Here is an 18,837-nt window from a genome sequence, read left to right as displayed (position 1 = left end):
ATCCACAGACTTCAGAAGGTCTCTTGTGTCGGCCCAGGAAATTTCAGCTAAAATAATTTCAAAATTCAATTGATAGGTGATGGGACAATCCCAAGCAGTACCACTTAATATCCAAAAGATTTAGAAAATTCCAATTCAAATAATTCTTACACAGTGCAATTTGGTGTTTCCTTTTTGGCACATAAGCTGATGCAATGAGAGACAACTAACATCCTTTTCAAAAAGGCACTGCTCCTTAGCTCCCTTTTGTCATCAGTGTTGACCAAACAATCGCTCCATTCTGTTCATAGCATATCTTCATCTCCCTCTCAGATTATTGGGGAACAATCTACTTAACCTCTTCTGTAATTTTACTGCTTTTGGTACTAGGAGAGAAAGTGAAATCTTATGTATCTCAGAACAACTCCTGTGAGGTACATCTCAGAACTCTCCTTTTCCCTTCAGGGCACATTACAGTCACTTCCCCTACAAAAAAAACTACTATTGAATACAGTAGCAAAAGGATATCCTCACAACAGTTTTACCCAACCAAAAGAAAGTAATAGATCATCCTGTTCCTAAGACACAATTCTAACAAGATTTAAAACACAATAGAAAATACATAATTTACAACTTAACTTGGGACTTACCCGTGGACTGGCTATGCACAGGAAGGACGGCAGCTCAGTCACCTGGCAGCACCGTACATATGAGGTAGCTGATCTCCTTCGATGTATGACATGATCTGAATAGCCAGTAACTGCTTTACAGTGGCTGCTGAACACAAGGTTCTGAAAACAAAATTAAAACTAGTAAGTTACTAAGTCTATAAAGAAATACTCTTAAATATTGTGACCACTCATGGGAAAGACAGACAAAAAACACTGGCCAAGTATCTCTCTTTGTAAAAGGAAACTACACATCTTTTGCAGTGAGAATGTATGGGATCTTTGTGTAATTATCAGAACATTCAAATCCTGAAACAGTTGAAATTAAAATAGCCCGTACCAATACCTGTGTTTATGCCCAGCTGGAACCAGAAACAAGTTTTAGGCTCTTTGAACCTTTTGACTTTAGCTTTTATAAAGAAGGAAAGACAGGAATATTCTTAGGTCTGCCCCTCAAGCTGTTTTCAAGCTAATCCTTGATCTATTCTGAAGCATAAGTAAAATGAAATTTAGAAGAGAAAAAAAACTAAGATTCTAAATGAGACTAGTCTGGTACCCTTGGACTTTCATCGTTTCCAACCTTTTCTTCCTTTTCTGTGCAAACCAGCTCTGAATTTTAACCTGAGAACTTTCAAGATGGCAGCATGGTTACTCATACACATGAACACACCCATGTATAAATCCTGGAACTTGCCACATGTGTATCAATATCCTTTTGATAGAGAAAAATGTACTGATTCAGAAGCGGGGGCATTGAGATGCACCAGCATTAAAAAAAAGAAAAGGGGGAATTTTGAAGATGCTCAACCCCACACAGAAAAATATCAGAAAACTAAATTTTCTAGAGCAGGTTGCTCCAAGCCCCGTCCACAACTTGGCCTTGAACACTGCCAGGGATGGGGCAGCCACAGCTTCTCTGGGCACCCTGTGCCAGCGCCTCAGCACCCTCATAGGGAACAATTTCTTCCTAATATCTCATCTCAATCTTCCCTCTGTCAGGTTAAAGCCTTTCCCCTTGTCCTGTCACTACAGGCCCTTGTAAAAAGTCCCTCTCCAGATTTCTTGTGGGCCCCTTTTAGGTACTGGAAGACTGTTGTAAGTCCTCCCCTAAGCCTTCTCCAGGCTGAAGAAACCCAACTCTCTCATCCTGTCTTCATAGAAGAGGTGCTCCAGCCCCTGATCATCTTCATTATGTATTATCATTACTTATAATTTTTTTTTAAAGCACGCAGGGCATTCTTCTGCATACTACAGGAAACACGCAGCAATTTTAATCACATAAGAGGTATACCTTTCATTGATCACAGGATGTGCCCTCCTAGCTTTCCTAGCAGTTCACTTAAGTAAAATGTGACTAGTATCTAAAGCTTTGGCATTGCTCTGCCCCAGTTCCTAATGCACCAGAATCAGCTGCATGCTACTTTCACTTTACAGAGCCTCCCAATTTCCTAAAATCCCAGTGTCTGAAGTTCTATACAACAGGGTACATGACAGAAGCAGATGCCTTGTCTATAACATTGCAACTGGATATATGTATTCCTCCATATTAAGAAAAGCAAACTAAAACCATCCACAGCAGCACTTTATTATGGATCATAAATTCTGGGCCCTTTCCATTTCCAGAAGTAAATTCACTGGGCAAGATGCAGACTGCTAACGTGTATAATTTGGAACCTGCTGACAAGGGAGAAATATAGCCTTACTGTACATAGGTGCTAGCACCACCTATGAAATACAGTTACTCCTAGCATGTAAGTGGGTCTTTCAGTTGCTACCAGCATGACTTGTGGTGGGGAGCTGGCAAAAATAAAGTGTGTATGCTCTGACTGAACATCCGCTCCTCCCTATAGAAGGTTGAGTGCAGAAAGAGCTGACAATAGCCTTTCACTGACACTCAGCAGGGCTAAAAAGCACAGGTCAAAGCTTGGGCCACACTGGATATGTGATCCCAAAAGCAGGCTTTACTCAGCTGGCAATTCTTCATCAGTAATGCTGGCTTAACACAACTGCTTCACATGTTCACTCCTGTCCCCGCAGAGCCGCTTCTTGTTGACCTAGCTGTTTGTACTCCTTAAGATGCTGATCAAGATGAAAACAAACCCTTGCCCCTCCACTCCAAGTTAGTTTTGTGATCTGTTTCACCACCTGGTAAAACAGGCCGTGTGCTGAAACAGCAGAGTGGGAAATACAAGGCTGGGAGTACCTGGCGGTGGGCAACAGATGTGAATGGTGGCTTATTCGTCTGAGGACCAGAAGTGGTGGCAACAAAGCACCAGCACTGCTGCTGAAAGGGGAGAAATCCCTTCCATGGCATTTGTGCCACTTCTTGCTCGAGTTATATCACCTGCCTATCCCTCCAAAAAGCCTATTTACCTACACATGTAACCAAAGAACCAATTCAACAGCCATGAAAAAGTAAGTTTTCTGCAGTTGGTGCATACAGGATGTGACAGTGCAAGCCCACATCAGCGGAGGCAGGATTCAGCAGCTGGGAGTAAAGAAAGTACAGCAAAGATCAGAAAGGAAGAGCGACTTCCTTCCCAGCAACAGCAGGCTAGTATATGGACTCAGACCAACTGCCTTTGAGTTAAGTAAAAGCCCACTCACTGGGGGTACAACTCATTTTACAAAGAGGAATCAGTGTTGCATGCAGTCACAAGAGCTTTCCAGTAAGTCTTACAACACCAAGTGTTGGCATACTGATTGTGGCCCTGGTCACGAGAGGAGTTTGGTAACTATTTCCTGGAAAGCAAGAATACAAGAAATGGCTAACAAAGTGTAATTCCAAACCTATGCAAGTTTGTTATTTAATTCTCTTTTGGAAAACAATATCAAAGAGCCATCAAAGATGGCTTTAGCCCTATTAGAAGTACCCAGGAAGAAACATAAAGGAAAACTTCCAAGAAGGTATCAAAAATAATTGAAAAATTTTACTTTTGCATATATAGAGTATTAGAAGTAAGTCTTGTACATGGGCATTAATCCGGTTTTCAGTGCTATGCTTCCTGCGTACAAATTATGAGCAGGTCACAAGAAAACATCCCTCTCTGAGTTCCCTGACATACATAGCAGTTAAGTATTCATGAACAGAGCAGACACCAGATACAACAGGGACAGTGGAAACCAGCTTCCATCAGTCACATACATGGAAAAGACTGGGTAAAGTTACAGAACTGAACACAGCCACAGCTCTGAAATGGATCCTATACCTTAGTACAACAAAGCCAAGAACTCAAGAGGATTGTTAAAAAGTAAGAAGTACACATCTACTAAAACTTTGCAATACAAAGGAAGTGTTGGAAGAGGCATTCCCATACTGAAGAGCTCCAATTAAATATGGGTGGTTGCTACCAGCATCTTAAGCTCATTAACAATCCTACCTAATAGAAAGAAAATTAGGAAAGCAAAGGATAGAAGAGTTCATTTCAACAGATCAGATTTTACATTAATTTAAATAGAATCATAGAATAGTTAGGGTTGGAAAGTACCTTAAGATCATCTAGTTCCAGCCCCCTGCTATGGGCAGGGACATCTCACACAAAACCATGTCACCCAAAATCAATGGATACAAATGAATACACATCTTCTGGAGGTGCTGAATAAGGGGAATGAAGAGACCTCACACTTCTGTGTTTATGTGAAGAAACTCATACTATATTTAGACAGATGTTACCTCAATTTCCGAAAGATCCGTTAAAAATAAATGTGGGGTTTTATCTACTGACTTATTTTCATGGTTTGTCTCTTGTATCGGAAATGCTGATCTGAGCGGTTAAGAAAAGCCTTTCCAGATTTATACCATTTCCTTTGTCTCTCTCCCTCCTCACTCCCTACACGTTACTATCTTATGAAGCCCTAGAGAAAGCCTCAGGGAATTTTACATTGAAAGTTTCTCAAATCTGGGCTTAGATGAAAACAGTGAGGTCATTTTCACCCATGATGCTGCTCGCTGCTAAAAGGCATGCTTGTTTTGCACACCTTTAAGAGGTTCTACATACAAGCTCTGAAAACTAAATCCTGCAAATACAGGTTATTTTCAAGTGACTTCAGGTGGTAATTTGTCTAACATGCAGGTTAGAAAACAGATCTAAAGAATCTGTCGTAACTGTAGGGCTAAATGTCCTTTAGATTTACTGGGGTTATCACAAATGCACTGTATTGCACACACTGATGAACTCTGCTTCTCAGCTGGCTGTTTTCTCCATAAAAGGTAGTAGTTACACCAGTCACTAGTCACACATAGTCACAGCACTGGGACCTCTGAGCCACAAGGAATGACTTCCTCAAAGGACAGAAATTATTTGGAGAAATCAAATTACATGTTTAAGTCATGCTAGGTTGGGGCACAGGTGGGACTGTAGCCTACCTATATGCTTTACATTTCATTTTTAATATTAAAACCTACATGTGCACATTCTTATTTAATGTCTATAACATTAACTCACCTTCTGTTCTCTAAGAAAATTTAACAACTTCCAATTTTTTCGTATTTATGCACACTAACTCAAAGGGTATGCAAAGATCTCTATCTTCTACATACATAAAAATGAATGCTACCTTCTATAAGGGCATACAACTTTTTATACCATCTTCTACTCCTTTACTGTTAGGCTGCAACACTTATGATCCCACAAAAGTTCTCTTTAACCACACCAAGGAAACAACAGAGCTATAGTGCAGTTTTAGAGATAAGTTATTACACAGTCATTATACCAACTGCTGAATGTAATCCCAAAAAGCTAACTGAAAACAAATTCATACAGCACAGCATTTTATGAAGCTAGACATGGAAACATGGAATATTTGAACACCAGCACAGCCAGAGTTAACTGGCATACACGCTCAGTTGGCTTGCTCTTTGTTTGATAACTAGGAGGACTCATTTTGTTGGCTTTGCTGTTAACACTGCAAAACATGACACCAAGTCCAAGGTTGGTTTCCTACTGCTTATGCGTCTTCAATTTCAACTTCCTCTACACACTATTCAATTGAATTCTGGCTATCTCCTTTCCCCTTCCAGACTCATGAACAGAAGCAATATTCCCTAGAGAAATTTGGCACAATCTGTTTCAGAAGAGGTTTTTTTACTGCATATCTGCTAACTGCCCCAGATGCTTTCCTGACTCTGTGCTAGCACTTTTGTGAACTTATTTCCCAGTGAAACAAATCAATGGAGCTATAACCTAACTCAGGAAATCAACAGCAATTTAGTCATAAAAAGACAAAACCTTCACACACATCCCAGGCAAAAGATCAGAGTAAATGACCTTGCATTACACAGTAAGATGAAAACATCTGGAGTCTCTCAGCCAGCAGCAGAAGCAGATTTCACAGAAAGACACCACTGACAATGCTTGTCCACCAGCTCTGAAACACTGCTTGGCTGAAGTCTCTGCTTTCCCCAGGGCTGCAATAATGTATTGAATTTGATCTATTTCAGTCAGAAACCAAGCACCTTACATGTAGGAAACATTACAAAACTCTTAAGCTGACATGTAGAATCCATCCCTGATACGTCACGAGTCTAGTTCTGCTGCTTCAGTAGCATTTTTAAGACTTCTAATTCAACTGATTTATTCTTTATAGCAGTTTTGAAATGCATCACCACATGGAAGACAGTAGTTAAAATTACTTCTCTATTCAGCTCTCTGAACTTTATATACTGGATCTAATAAAACAGATAATAAAATGATCCTGCTTCCAAGTTTGTTTTCCCCAGTTGTATAAGGATAGAAAGGTTTAAATCATTTGCCAGTCATGAGGATTTGCTACCTACCTCCGCAGCACAAAACTGTTGCTTACCTGCAGCAAAGTGCAGCTGTGCAAGTTAGGGAAAGACAGCGGGAAATTTACATCAAGCAAGAAATCCCTGTTCCTCAGAAAACATGACCCCTGCTGTTTCTCCCCTTCAGTTTCCACCCAGGAGCGAATGTGATGGAGCCTGTAGGATGCTTTCAGAGACAGGAAAAGAGCTAACCACCTGAAACAGAACACAGTACATACATTCATTCACTGCTTTGTGAAAGAAAGGCTTGAGGATATATACAGCATAACTATTTGATGCAAATGTTTCTTTCAGAACATCAGGCTTACAGTGTCCTGACTTAAATATTTTTTGCTGGATGTTTTCCAATTACATTACTCTTATATTATTTTTTCCTAAGGTGGCTTAAGTGAAGTGATTAAATCAGAAGAAACTTCAAAGCACTTGTTTAAAAGGCTTGAGTCCAAGTTAGCCACTGCTACTTAAAACTGCACTCTGATTTCTTTGTTAATTGCTCCATATATAAATTATTCATAACCTGCATAATGAATGCAGTATTTATAATACAGATCATTCAGACAGGTCCAGAGAAACTGGATTTGTGTTACTGAAACACAACAAGAAACACTAGTCCCAAATAGCCACAATAAAAGAATATTAGCCCTAAGCAAAACACATTTATTAATAAAGACTTGCTCTTAATCTCAGATTTCTTACAGGCACTATCTAACATCAGTCAGAGTACTGTCCATTGCATACACTGTAACTTACCCATACAGTTCACAATGCTAAAATTCCATTATCCTAAGCTTATGCCTTGGAATTCCATTACATATTAAAACCAGGTATGTGGAAACTAGACAACACGGTTCACAGCTGAAGAACAACTGTCACAGCACAAGTGTATTCCGTGTGTGTTAAAACACATGCTCAAGAGCAATTGGCAACCACTGCAATAAACTGGCCTTCAGAAGTCTGAATTTTGCACTTGCTAATGTCAGCAACCTACAGTATGATGTTAAGTAAATTCTTCTGTGGCCCTTTGACAGTCTTGTGTATTTACAGTGTCAAATCTTTGTTAACAGAGGTTTTCTTTTGACAGTCATACAAATCACCTTGCATAATGGTTGCCTGCAATATTAGATAATAGACAAATGGTAATATTAAGAAGCATAGAAAATGCATGTTTATAGAGATGCCTCTGACATCACCTGTGCTTTTCCTACAATTACTAAAGGGGAAAAAAACACCCAAAAAAGTTGTCCTCACCTGGCTAAATGTCCCTGATTCATGAGGTTTGCCATTTCCGCTGGAGAGACATCAATAAATCGGAGGAAAGAAAAACAGCTTTCTTCGTTGATGCCTACATCATAGAAATACTAAAATTAGGCCAACATATTTTGCAGACACTCAACTGAAAAAAATAAACTTACTCCATCAATTCAAGATACACATTTTCTCACATATGACAAATCTAGGTGACTAAACAGGGGATCATAATTTAACCTGGATCTTTCAGAAATACTGCAAATTTTATCTGAATCACTGCTGGCTGATTCCAAGTTCTAGTTCGTTTTCCAGTCTGGGCAAGAGAAAGGAATTTTACCAAGACAGAAACCCCATTCTAGGGCAGAAAATCACGCAGCCAGTAAGGACATTGATTTCACTTTGTAAGAATAGATAGGCACTGTGCACATTTGCGAATCCAAACACATATCTACCAGACAGCTGACCAGAACACACACATCTCAGGATGTCTGCCAAACATGCTCCCTCTCACTCAGCCAGCCAGCCAAACGGGTTGGAAGGAGATGTAGGAATTGATAGAGGAATGTGAGTATGGGGATAACGATGTAACAGGTATGGTGAGAATGATGGAAACACTGCAGTGAAGGGTGGGGAGCAGAAGAGATACCTTGCACTGTTAATAAAGAAAGCCTTTCAGGCCCACCCATGCACACTGCATATCCCCAATATCATTTTGTATCTTTTTTAATTTCTACACAAAAACTATATTGCCAAACTTATTTTCCTTTTATGGCATGTCAAAAAAGGTCCCCAAGGAAAAGCCTCTCTCGTGAAACCCCACTTGGAGTCCTGTGTCCAGTTCTGGTATCCGCAACATAAGGACATATAGCTGCTGAAGCAAGCCCAGAGGAAGCCATGAGCATGATCAGAGGGCTGGAGCACCTCCCGTATGAATGTAGGCTGAGAAAGTTGGGGCTGTTCAGCCTGGAGAAGAGAAGGCTGCGTGGAGACCTCATGGCAGCCTTCCAGTATCTAAAGGTAACTACAAGGATGCTGGGGAGAGACTCTTCACTAAGGACTGTAATGATAGGACAAGGGGTAACAGGTTAAAACTTAAACAGGAGAAGTTCAGGTTAGACATAAGGAAGAAGTTCTTTACTGTGAGGGTAGTGAGGCACTGGAATGGGTTGCCCAAGGAAGTTGTGAATGCTCCACCCCTAGCAGTGTTCAAGGCCAGGTTGGACAGAATCTTGGGTGACACGGTCTACTGTGTGGTGTCCCTGCCATGGCATGGAGGTTGGAACCAGATTATCTTAAGGTCCTTTCCAACCCTAACTATTCTATGATTCTATGGTGATTCTATGAATACCAAAACAAGCAGAAAACAGAATCAGCAAGACATACAGAAGTTACAGAGTTAAAGTTACAGAGAAGCAGAGACTCCTATAGCTGCATCTGGTTCTTCATACTTGTAAAGGGTTTTGCATAACTGAACAGGGCCATACTAAGAGATTTCAGCATAGTAATGCAGCCATTATTTCTCTTGTTTTTTTTCTCCCAGTTTTTCCAACTCTTACAGCGAAGCAGTCTAATCAACTCTTTTGAGAAAAAAAAAAAATCAATCACCTATGATAATAAATTGTATTTTATAAGCAGCTTATGTGATTGTTTTTGCTCATTGGTTAGATCCTGGGTCACTTGCATCTCATCTATTTTCTACTTGAAAGAGAAGTTGGCAGTTTAACATATGATACAGAATGTACTGAAATGAATCCAAGATTTACCTGAATTGAATCTGTGAAGAACTCACATTAAACTAAAAAGGCAGCATTAATCCCTTGAAGCAAGTTAAAACAAGACAGGAAGAATAGAACAAGAGACTGCAGTAGGATTAAACAGTAACCAACTAACAAGCTGTCTCCATATAATTCTTCCAGCTGCTTCTATCTGTTCCTCATTGAATGTTGCTCCTCATATGTAAAAGTACAAATACTAACAAAATTTCACCAAATTTTAACCAGATTATCTCAGCGGACTAATTGATCTGGCCTGTCAGTCCTTCTCACTGAGTAAGTTACATCTCATGCAAGTGTGCATTCCCATTTGCTTCCCAGCACTGTAAACCTACCCTTCCTATGGAAGAGAGACTGCTGGATGTGGTCTGGTGCAAATGGCGAAAGTGAAACCCGTAACCACCTGAAAATGAAAGCAACAAAACCAAGTAAAATCACTAAGGTGTTAACACATATAGTGTTCAATTACACAATCAGCAGAAAATGCAGAGTAACCATTCAGTTCTCCACTGTAAGTATTTCAGCACCCTAGACAACTGGAATTGCATGGAAGTAAGAGAAAAGCATCATCAGCCCACAGGCACTATGGTTAATTTGACGCCGAGACACTCCATTGCTCTGGAATTGCATTATACAGTGTAGAACAGTTAGTCTCATCTTCAAATATGGCTTTCTCATCTTTGCCCTGAGCACTCCTCATAACTGATGCACACAAAATTAATCAAGAACTGACACAGTTGGACAAAACGGCAAACTGCATGCAGGCAGCTTCTATTCATCCCAAGTAAGCATTAAAAGCTGTCAAGGCACTAGTAGATGCTGAAGATATACCATGTCACAGACAAGCAGATACTGATAGCTTCCTTAAACATGAAAACTCACTGAAGGGAAACCCCAGGGCTTTTGGTTTTGTTTTGTATTTTGAAGAATTCTTTTAAAGCCTAATTCTATTACACATCATCAGCAACAACTCTGAATTCCTCTTCCTGACTTTCGTATTCAAAGGGATCTTTGATAATCAGGATTCCACCAAGGGTAAGAATTAGATATCAGATGCTTAACAGCTGAATGAACAAAAGAAAACTAGGAATGCATTGCTTGGCCAATGTACGGTAACATACACCAGGGAGTTAATTAGCACTTACAAAACTAAAATAAATCTAAGTAATAATATTAAATATGCTAAACTGGAGAGGAAGTGGAATAGGCTTGCCTGTCCCGTGAGTGATTGAAGACCCTGATCTGTCCATGACGGTAGATAAACTTTGAAATCTGGTATGGCTTTAGGGAGATGTGAAATGGAGACCAAGTTTCTTGTCGCTCAAACAGCTCTGGGTGATTGCACACCTATAAGAAAGAGAGCAAGTCAAACGCTGGGAGGAATTAATTTAGTCAGGTGCAGCATTTACATCCCAAATCAATACAACTATTGATCACTATAGTATTGCACCGATATTTTTGTGTATCTACCAATATTTGAACACAGCATCATATCTTTCCCTCTTCACATAACAGCTGTTGCCTCTTCTTCCTGAGTGAATGATTTCCTCACAACCAATTTGGAACCAGACCAGTTAGCAGATGCATGCACCATTTGGCTAAAGCTCTCCTACCCAAACATCATGCTGCACTGCATCAGAAACACAACTGAACTGTGTTCAAATTTGCTTGCCTATGCCAGAATTTTTTTTTATATGGTGTTTTCTAGAAGCCATATTTTATTTCTGTGCTAACAAATGATAATTCCTTTTAAAACAGCCTTACCTTCCTGAACTGCATGACTAGATTCATGAGACTACTAGTGGTGGTCTGTGCTTGCTGAGTAGTGCCCATTGAGGACTGCAAGAGGTCATCAATAGAGATTTTGTTTTTCAGGGCTTGGTATAACAGCTTCTGTCGACTTGTCTGCTGGCAGTACATAAGAATTTCAATCTGAAAAACAGTAAATAAAGATTTAGCCTTTCGTGTCTCTGAAATGGAAGATGAACCACATCAGTACACACAAAGGACAGAGAAATATATCTTAAGGAAAACATATCTTTCCCAAAAAATACATATACAGGTGGCTACATTCACATCTAATTCAGGATCCAACCTGGGAAAGTTTAGGTAATGATGTAGAAGACTGACCTTTAAAAGCATGTGGGCACAACTAAGTAAACAGATTCAGAAGAAGCTCTGAAAATATCAGATCTGCAGTTGATCGGCTTAAAATCTGACCTCAATTCTACTATCCTACTGTTAAAATGCTACCCATTTAGAGCCGTCTTCAACATGTGTCAGGAGCCCATGACAGTGACAGATGCATCACATAATTACAGTGTCTGTGGGAAGCTCTAGTTCTGAAATTAATAAGAACATCACAGCCACGTAGATGTCTCTTAACCACTGGTCCCCATAATCTGGGGACATGTTGACTACAAGATCATCCAGTATTGCTAACACCCACATGAAATTAAGAGACTAACAAGAGGGAAGAGTATGATGTTGCCACTATGCATTTCTTGCTCTGTAAAGACAAGCAAAAAAAAAAACCCCTAAATCCACGCCATACCCTTCACAAAGACAACTGGTGATGTTTATCACCGAATCACTGCTGTATCAATCTCCTTCACCTCAATTAGTGATATTTCTATCAACTTAATCAGGCTTAAAGGTTTCTATTTGTAACCACTAACAAAAGGTTTTCTCTAGGAGAAAAGTTTATTAATTAGGGATTCTTCAGTTACATTCACATCTAATGAGATTGCTGGGATGTGGTGCCAGAAACTGAAGGTCTGTGAAAGGTCTACAATCAAACTTCAGGTATGCAGGCTGCCAAATGAGTTTGCAAAAACCAAATCAGAGAACAGAGCTATGACAATGACGTTGAAATACTCATTCCAGATAAATACTTTTTCTCACCTTATCTGATAGCTCATTTTCCACATCCTTCTTGATTCTTCTCAGCATGAAAGGCTTCAGGATCATGTGCAAGCGGGACAGTTGGTCTGAAACAAAGGGAATGGGGAACAAGGAACAATTACTTCAAAGGAGGAAACTATATGGTGTTCTGCTACAAATTAAGTCCCTTACTCCATACAGCACATGAGTCCTTACACCACTGAGTTGGTATTTCTCTGTTGGTATTTCTTTTTCCAAATGAATGCTGTGCTACACTATTTATGAATCTGAAGATCTGCATCAAGGAATGAAGTTCTAAAGCATTTTTTATGTTCTATATTTCTCTGGGCTGAACAATATGGGCTCAAATTTATCATTGACTATTAGCGCAAAAGAAAGTGTCAGATGAGACATTGTTAATTCACAAAGAGATCATTACATTTTTAAGTCTCACCCACCAAAATTATAGCATCACAAGAACAGGGCATACAGCACTGACAGACAACTGCAGTCTTTACAATAACCTGTAAGAACAAAACCTCTGTGTACTCGAGAACTCTTAAAGCCTTTATTTTGTGACAAGTTCCAACTGTGCTGTGCTCTACTCCAATTACATATCAACTACCTTACTCAGCTAGATTTTTCTATCCCCTAAAATTTGCTGTTAAGATTTCTGCCCCCTCCAATTTTTTTTATTTTCTTCTGGAGCACAAAAGGCGTTTGGTTTGTGTTGCAGATACTTATAATATTTGTTTTCCTCTGTTTGGGAAGGAGGAAGACTGGAGACAGGCAGCAAATCAACATTTTCACTAGAAGTTTTTCTCTTCATTGCACAAGCTACATTACAGTCAGAAACACAAACTTGCGCATAAACTATGGACAACAATCCTTAACATTCCAATCCCATTATGCACCCACTACTTTAGATGATGTTTCTCATACAAAAAATGAGAGATAAAGTTTAACCATTAGTAGTTGAGAAAGGCAACAGATTTTTTTTTTACATAAAAATTACTGCAGTTACACCTTGCACTTACTCTCATCAATGGCGGACTTGTTCTCTGCATGACTCTCTATGTCCTTGGAAAACCACTCATTGAACTCTTCATGGGAATCAAACAGCGTTGGCATGATAAAATGCAGTAGGGCCCACAGCTAAAAGGAGAGGAGAAAACAACAGATCAGCAAAAGTCACCCTACTGTGGGCAAGGTAACCAAGGATCTCAAACTCTTGCAGGTCCTTATGAGCAAAATCACTCTGCAAGAGTACAAGACATGGCAAAATCAAACAAAAACCCAGCTGCATCCTCTTCCTCCTCACCCTCCTGACAAATGCCAGATATATCAACAAGACACCATTAGAAAGCAGTGAGAAACACACCACAGTGATTTCAGCCAACTGAAGGAAAAACCACAAGAATTAGGTTTCATCCTGAAATCTAGGTAATTACTCACCACCAGGTATCTTCAGTTTCATTTTTATCTGGATGTGTGGCACATTTCTGCATTTTCCCTCCCAGAGCTGCTCCCATGTTTGTTTGGCAGTGGTTTGCCACAACCACACAAATACAACAGGTTTCTCAACTGTTCACATATATATTTAGTGTATATTCTTGCTATAAGAGAAGTCCACCCCTGTGAGCTCCTGCATACCTCAGCCATTGTGTTCTGGATTGGTGTCCCAGTCAACAACAATCTGTTTCGACACTGGAACTGTAGTAGGATCTTCCAACGAACACTGATGAATAAAATTAAGAAAGATCATTAAAACTGCATTTTGTAGAAGGACATGAAACAAAGTATTTTAAGACCAATTGCTTCCAGTGACCTTGCCAAATGATTTTTGGAGGTCACTGGGTAAAACTATCACAGCTACTCCCCAGTTTTTTGAAAGACAATTACAGGAAGAAGTAGCCTTTAACCAATTATAAAGATACATGCATAATTTATTCTATTTTTCTGAGGGTCTTTTTACTCTTTTTCTTAATACAAGTGCTTGGATATTAATAAGATCTTATGATCTGAATAATTAACTTCCAGAAAGAAACAGTTATTATGAATCAGAATGTCATGTATTTGTCAGACTTTACAACTCTGAGTGTATACTGTGGCAGGAATGCTGAGCTATACATTACAGTCATCTTAGAAGGGCAGTTTCCAAAGAATGCTGAAGAAACAGACTTTGGTCAGAGTGAGGCTGCATCTAAAGCAATCTTCAACTTACTGTGTACAGTGGCAACTTGGACAAAGGTTATGGGAAAGCAATTACAGAAGCAAAGACGGACAAATCCATTACTTGAAAATAAACAGAAAACTTTCTGGCATCGAGTCTTATGACAAAGATTGGGCTTTATTGCAGCCAACAGTATTCACAGGGTTCTGACCTTCATTTGTGCCTGGAAGTGCCACTGAAGAAGGAATCAAAATAATGCATTTAATGGAGCCAATATAAGCAATTTATGCTAAAGACTGTGGACTGTTCAGCAAGCAGAATTCTGAGAGTAGCCAGGAAAGAAGGTGAACAGAAAGAAGCATTTCACACTGTTCTGTTTAACTGTCCTGTACTCCACGAAAGCTTCTCCTCTGCAATTACTTTGTAATTACATTTTACATATTTGGAGAAGGAAAATCTAAATGCAAAGAACTACTGGATTAATCCAGCGACAGTGTATTATACAGATACTTAAGTAGGTTAGACAAAGGTTGTCAATTTTAACTTCTGTCAACTTATGGAATCCTGACGTTTTTGCGATATTCCTTCAAGAAGTTGATACAGATGGCAGACTTTATTCCAGTTAATTTATTACCTGGAGCTACTCTTGAGTGCCTGTGCTTCATCCAGTACCATATATTGCCACTTCACTCGCTGGAAATACTTCACATCCTGTACTACTAGCTGATAGCTGGTAATCACCACGTGGAAAGGAGCATCCTGAGTATACAATGTCTTCTATAAACACAAAATAAGAAACAAACATCAACATAAGGTAAATACATTGTAAATAGTTCACTTTTGTGCACTGAAATTTCAGGCTTCTGTTTCATAATCTTTTCCCATTATTACTGCATTTTTTTCACCAGCTGACTTTTTAAATTAACTACAGCACAGTTATTCAACTGGTGGATCTGGACTTCAGCCCATTACTCCCTGAACAATTTCAGATGCTTCTTAATGTGGCAGACAAGACCCAGGCACTGAACCCTACAAAACTCTGTTGTTAAATCAGGAACAATCTGACAGGCCTGCAGGGATGCTTGACTTGGGCATCCTGAGTTAGGTTACTCAAATAGAATGAACAGTCCTTGACACTGAAACTTCCTGCTTTATTTACAGAGCTCTAGTTTCTTCAACTGAACACCATACTACTGCATGGAGCCCTGTACAGTACTGCTCTCCAGCATAAGAGAAACCTTCTACGTTATTATCTTAATGCAAAAGCTACTACGTGGACGAAGAAACAGAACTCTGTATCCACACATTGTTCAACTTGGTGGCGTGTAGCAACAGTTTCTGGTTTACCCTGAACAAATAACAAAGATGGCCAAAGTGCACAGACATGCTGGTATTACCTGACTCCAGAACTTCCTGATCACCTTTCTGTCGTGGGGATTTCCCCAGTAAGGGAGCACCTGAAAGAGTACAAAAGTAGAAAGACATTATTTCCAAATAAAGACATACCTCCTCTAGATTTTCATACTGTGTATTCTACACAATGAGAAGACAGACCTCTTTCTCCAAACAATGAAATGGGATCTACCTTTATTAATAGAGAGAAAATTGGAAAGCACTTAAAAATACCTAGAAACAAGGCACTCCAGGCAAAGGCATCAAGCAACTTATGCCTAATATAACAACTAGATCAAGGTATGCTGAGAATCTCTAAATGCCCAGTAGCATGTTACACCTTCTAGTCAGGTTTTTCTAAGAATTAAAAATGACACTTTGCTTATGGCAGAAAATGGTCTGCCCTCAACCGCTACAGTTAACCCTTACAGGGCTAAGTGAGCTCATTCTCCTGTTTAACATTCCTCACTGTTCTCTTGGGTTTGTATTTCAGAACCGACTCCCAAAATCTGAAATAAAACATCTGGTCTGGACATATTTAATACAACAATTTTTAAAAAGTGAACATTACTGCCAAAGAAATCTGTTAATCTATTTAGAGCTCAACATTTCATGCGTCCTTATTACTCAGAACAGGTTTTTGCAGTGCACAGAAACCAGTTACTGATTAACAATGTTGTGCTGCCATCTTCTGCCTGATGACAGTACTACACTCAACCAAGACAAAGTGAGGAAAGCTCATTTCTGAGGTTGCGAAACCTCTTACACATCTCCATCCTTCAACTGGCGAACTCCAAATTCCAAAGTGTCTTTTGCTGAATGTTCTTCCAGCTGTTCTGAAATGAGGATGCTAGCAAAGAAGCAAACTAATCAAAAAGTGATCTGCCTTTAAGCTTATATATTCTGCCACACACCTGAATAAATTAATTCACCATGATTTACTACAAGCATAACTGACTACACACTTCTGAAGCAGGAACAGAACTGGTTGAAAAAGACTGATCAAAGTTTTAAACATGTGACAATCATAAGTTTAGAAACCTTCTTTTTAAAGCATGTTCTGTTCAATGGCTGAGGTGAACACTACTATGCAATAAATCCAAAGAAGAGCTGTATGACAGAAAAAGGTAAATTTTTAAAGTCAAAAAAGGGAAAATTATCTTTTCACAACCACCATGACTACATTTTTTTTATATTTTTTCTGTGCTTCATTCACAAGGAGGAAAAAGCATAAACAATTGCTCGTCTATTCCATATGAAGAACCGATTCAAGGAAATGAGAAAGTAGGCAGAATGGCCAACTGATCTAATGTTTCCACTCCAACGTTTTTAATCAGGGCCCCTATTATTCTGAACTATGCAAATACATAAAAGGATTATTTTTAGGCAAAGAACTCAGGAGAGCAAAACAGTTTGCTTTTAAGAAAACAGAACTTTCTTGCACATGCTCCTTACCTTAAATTTAGGTACAAATCTGGCAAACTCCTGGTGCCAGTTGTTAAGAGTAGAGGCAGGTGAAATTATTAAAAAAGGTCCCCAGATGTTCTCTCTCTGAAATGCACACATACATTAAATTTAACATAAAATTTAAGGAAAAAATACATCCACAACTTAATTGAGGCAAAGGGATACAGAGACAGTTTGGTAACAGCTTTACAACTACTAAAGGATGGCGGCTGCATAAAAGATGGAAATATATGCAACAGCAAAAATTCCTCCCAGCACAGTAGGTTATATTAGCACATAGTAGAATCAAATAGAGATCTAATGCAGATTTAATGCAGATTTAACTAAGTATATTTTGTAACAGCAAATTTGTTCCCACAACAATCTCTTTTGTGTCCAAGAGTTGCCACCTTCACATTACTAACAATCCCTGGCATTTTAGGAAGGAAAAGAACTTCAGGTGGCACTGGAAAGCTTTGCTCCATTACATCACATGAGAATGCCTCCTGGTGAATAACAAAGTTGATCCATTCGCATATTGGTAGTTAGAAGCCACTTGCATAAGGGAGAGCCAGAAAAAGTAAAAGCCCTGTATAGGCTTCCAAAAATCTCAGGTTGCTGTGCAACAGGGAGACAAGCCTATCTGATACCCCTTTCATACAAATGAGCTCCAGAGCCTCTGGCTCTGTACAGCCTTCCAGTATTCTGGTTGATAGTGCCAGTGAACTGGTATCAAAAGGAACATAAATAAATGCATGTAACTGTTTGGTCACTACTGCAGCTACTTCTGGTCTCAGTATCACTTAGTTGATATCTCCTATTTAAGACAAGTGACTGGATGCCAATCCTTTTTTCATTTAAATAAAGAATGTCTATTTCTGCATGAAGAAGCAAGCTCCTGTTGCTTTTGCTGTTTTGTTTGTCTGCCCTGGAACAGAAGAATCACTATGTTTCCCAAAAAAAACACCCACTGAAATATGGAACCACACTGCCATGAAGCTCAGAATCTGGGCTTCATTTCTACAAGTCTCTCTGATTTGTAAAACTTGGTGAACCATCAAGTGTACAACCTGTTCCCTCATCACACTTTCATATTCAGTGTAAGTGAAAAGATACTGCTCTGTGAATAAATGAAAATTCTTGTTTTTACTTATATATACATTTATATAGAAACATATGCACACCCCCACACCAATTTCAAAGGCTCCACTTTAAAACAAAGGGGTTTGCCCCTTTTAAGACATTTAAGATTTATAATGTAGAATGCATTGTCAACTGTGAAAAGCATGCATCTTCCATCAGGAATAAACTATAATCCACCTACCTCAGCCAAATGTGCAAGGAGAGCAATACTTTGTACTGTTTTACCCAGACCCATCTCATCTGCCAGGATTCCATTGATGCCCTGCAAAAGAACCATAAATTAACACCTTCATCTTACCACTTTTAACTTTTACTTGTTTCCTAAATAATCAAGAATAGTAATACGTG

The 18,837-nt window shown here is 39.2% G+C and overlaps 1 protein-coding gene across 1 annotated transcript in view; it reads right to left on the bottom strand.

Annotated features, from left to right (window-relative positions):
* INO80 (INO80 complex ATPase subunit) overlaps positions 1 to 18,837 on the bottom strand; it is a 62,631-nt gene that overhangs the window by 24,124 nt on the left and 19,670 nt on the right. The window contains exons 13-25 of the mRNA XM_057403992.1: positions 18,671 to 18,751; positions 17,356 to 17,451; positions 15,906 to 15,965; positions 15,143 to 15,285; positions 13,989 to 14,073; positions 13,373 to 13,490; positions 12,357 to 12,442; positions 11,217 to 11,384; positions 10,666 to 10,799; positions 9,788 to 9,855; positions 7,681 to 7,774; positions 6,450 to 6,627; positions 630 to 770 (exon numbers count right to left, since the gene is read on the bottom strand). Of these exons, the coding sequence (XP_057259975.1) occupies positions 630 to 770; positions 6,450 to 6,627; positions 7,681 to 7,774; positions 9,788 to 9,855; positions 10,666 to 10,799; positions 11,217 to 11,384; positions 12,357 to 12,442; positions 13,373 to 13,490; positions 13,989 to 14,073; positions 15,143 to 15,285; positions 15,906 to 15,965; positions 17,356 to 17,451; positions 18,671 to 18,751 (1,452 nt within the window). The remainder of the gene's footprint in view (positions 1 to 629; positions 771 to 6,449; positions 6,628 to 7,680; positions 7,775 to 9,787; positions 9,856 to 10,665; positions 10,800 to 11,216; positions 11,385 to 12,356; positions 12,443 to 13,372; positions 13,491 to 13,988; positions 14,074 to 15,142; positions 15,286 to 15,905; positions 15,966 to 17,355; positions 17,452 to 18,670; positions 18,752 to 18,837) is intronic.

Source organism: Pezoporus wallicus, unplaced genomic scaffold (genome assembly GCF_028554395.1).
Source record: "Pezoporus wallicus isolate ANWC-B61680 ecotype Strahan unplaced genomic scaffold, APGP_CSIRO_Pwel_v1 contig_8673, whole genome shotgun sequence".
NCBI classification, from domain to species: Eukaryota; Metazoa; Chordata; class Aves; order Psittaciformes; family Psittacidae; genus Pezoporus; species Pezoporus wallicus.
Note: the sequence above shows the minus strand (reverse complement) of the source record. Positions and strands in the feature narration are given on the sequence as shown.